This window comes from Limulus polyphemus, unplaced genomic scaffold (genome assembly GCF_000517525.1).
Source record: "Limulus polyphemus unplaced genomic scaffold, Limulus_polyphemus-2.1.2 Scaffold7501, whole genome shotgun sequence".
NCBI lineage: Eukaryota > Metazoa > Arthropoda > Merostomata > Xiphosura > Limulidae > Limulus > Limulus polyphemus.
This window is the reverse complement of record NW_013673111.1, coordinates 17172-19330: the sequence shown is the minus strand read 5'-3', so window position 1 is coordinate 19330 and position 2159 is coordinate 17172. Positions and strand designations below refer to the sequence as shown.

The following is a 2159-nucleotide window of genomic DNA, read 5'->3' as shown; positions in this document are numbered from 1 at the left end:
GACAAAACCTTTTCGAAACATTGTACATTTGCTGTTATGTTAAACTTATATTAAAGTTTTTCTTCATTGCCCATTCAAGCCGTCTCCATCCATTATTAATCTCAAAGTGGGTTCCTCGTCATCGAATTCGAAATCTTATTTGGGTTTGTTTCTGGATCAACTATATTATTTAAGGTGGTCTTTTCATTATACTAGTCAGGCTCAAGAGTTAGTGCTTTCTTTCTTATAGTAAAAATTTTATTTATCAACAATTCTGCAGGCTTTTGTTTTTTTTTCCAATCTGTTAAAAGTCCTTTGTCAGAGCCATACTGTTTTAACAGTTGTAAATGTAAACGTCACCCAATTATCTAAGCAAGTTATTTTGGTAAACGTATGCCCTACTTCGATGTAAATATGAATTTTCATCTTGTTTCATACATTACTTATGAAGTAAGTTCAGTTATTGAAATCACTTTTTTAAACTTAAATTATTTTAAGTACCAATTTTTCTATTGGCCTTCCTCAGGTACAGAACAGCCAGTATGTTTACAAATTATGTATTCACTTTAAAACTATATTTTCATACAGTTTTGCTGATGGTAAATAAGTACTTTCTGGTAGCTGGTGCACAACATACAGTTCACTGTGTTGCCAAGTTCAGGGTTTGATACCATTCGAACATGAGTATCATAGGTTGTTATGAATAAATGACTCCCTCTGTGGGAAAGTGAAAATTTATTGAATGTCATTGAATATAAAATTCTAGCCTACCAACTGCTTATAGTTTATTGCCGTTAGTGGGACCATATATTTTTATGATTTTCTCCAACTTAAGATAACGTGATTTACTCTGTAGAAGGGCAAATAACAATGTTTAAAATGCGTGTCCTATGATTAGCGTGTGTATTGTAAATCCGAGGATCTATGGTTCTCGCCCCGTTGCTACAATATTATGCTTCGCACTTTGGAACCTTGATTGCATCATAAGAATGACAGTTAAATCTCACTTTTTGATTAAACTAGCTCAAGAGCTGGCAATGGGTGTTGTTGAATAGCTGCCCTGAAACAAACAATAATATTTAATTCTTACCCATACCCTTTCCGTTTATATTAAAAAAAATTTTCTTAAAAATACTGTTCTTTACTTAGAAAATTCAAACGTTTTTATTTGTAATTAATATAAAAGCTTATGTTTCTGATAAGTTAAAATCATTTATAAAAGTAAGAGTTGAATACAATTATGTTATCCGAAATTATATATCAGAGAAAAAAAATTTATATGTTGTATTTGTGTTATTTATAAAATAACTTTGGTTCATCCTGTACGTCACAGTACAAACAACGTGGTAGGTATAGGATTACATGATTGCACTGATATATCATCTCATCATTGTTATACAATTTAGAGAGAGCTACAAATGTGTGATTGTGAATAAGTTATTTTATAATACCTTGAGATATACAATTAATCTGCAATTGGAGAAATTGTTATATGTTCCAATTGTGCAGCACATTATATTCAAGATGATAAGCAGAGTGATGAACATGATGCATTTCATAAAGTAACTAATGAAATCATTCTTGATCGTGATTAAAAGGCTACTTATAACTGTGGTATTGTTAATAACTGTAGACGGAAAGTTCTTTATTAAGCTACAAGGGAACACTCACGACAGCTCTGAAGTACGTCTCTTCTTCTGAGAGCAGAATAGGAGAACTTCATGTGTTGGTCAAGGAGGCAAAAAACCTGATAGCTACTCGGTCAAATGGCACTTCAGATCCCTTTTGTAAGAGGTAAGAACAGATACTGAAGTTATTGTACTTCAAAATTTTATAAAACTGTAATATTTCATAAATAGTAAAATAAAGTAATATAAGCATTGTCTTTTATGTTTTAAAAGTTACCATTCTATTTTTTAAATTATATACTTTATATACTTTCAGAAAGAACCGAGATTGATGTTAATGTAATCGTAATTAATTACACTCAAGTACATATACATGGAAATCAAAAAGTAGGCTATAGTCTATTTCCCATTATGAAATACGCGGGGAATAAGTATGGCTTTTATAAAATATTGTTACGTCTCCGTTCGTTAATTTTCCGTAAATTCGTTCCGACGAAACTTTAGCGACACAAGTCCTTTCTTAAATAAAACTGGCTTATTCTTTCCGAATAC

At 31.1% G+C, this 2159-nt stretch overlaps 1 protein-coding gene across 1 annotated transcript in view; it reads left to right on the top strand.

Moving 5' to 3' along the window:
- Nucleotides 1–2159, top strand: part of LOC106474666 (synaptotagmin-like protein 4) — a 25165-nt gene that overhangs the window by 8490 nt on the left and 14516 nt on the right. The window contains exon 3 of the mRNA XM_013935358.2: nucleotides 1613–1773. Coding sequence (XP_013790812.2) covers nucleotides 1613–1773 — 161 coding nt within the window. The remainder of the gene's footprint in view (nucleotides 1–1612; nucleotides 1774–2159) is intronic.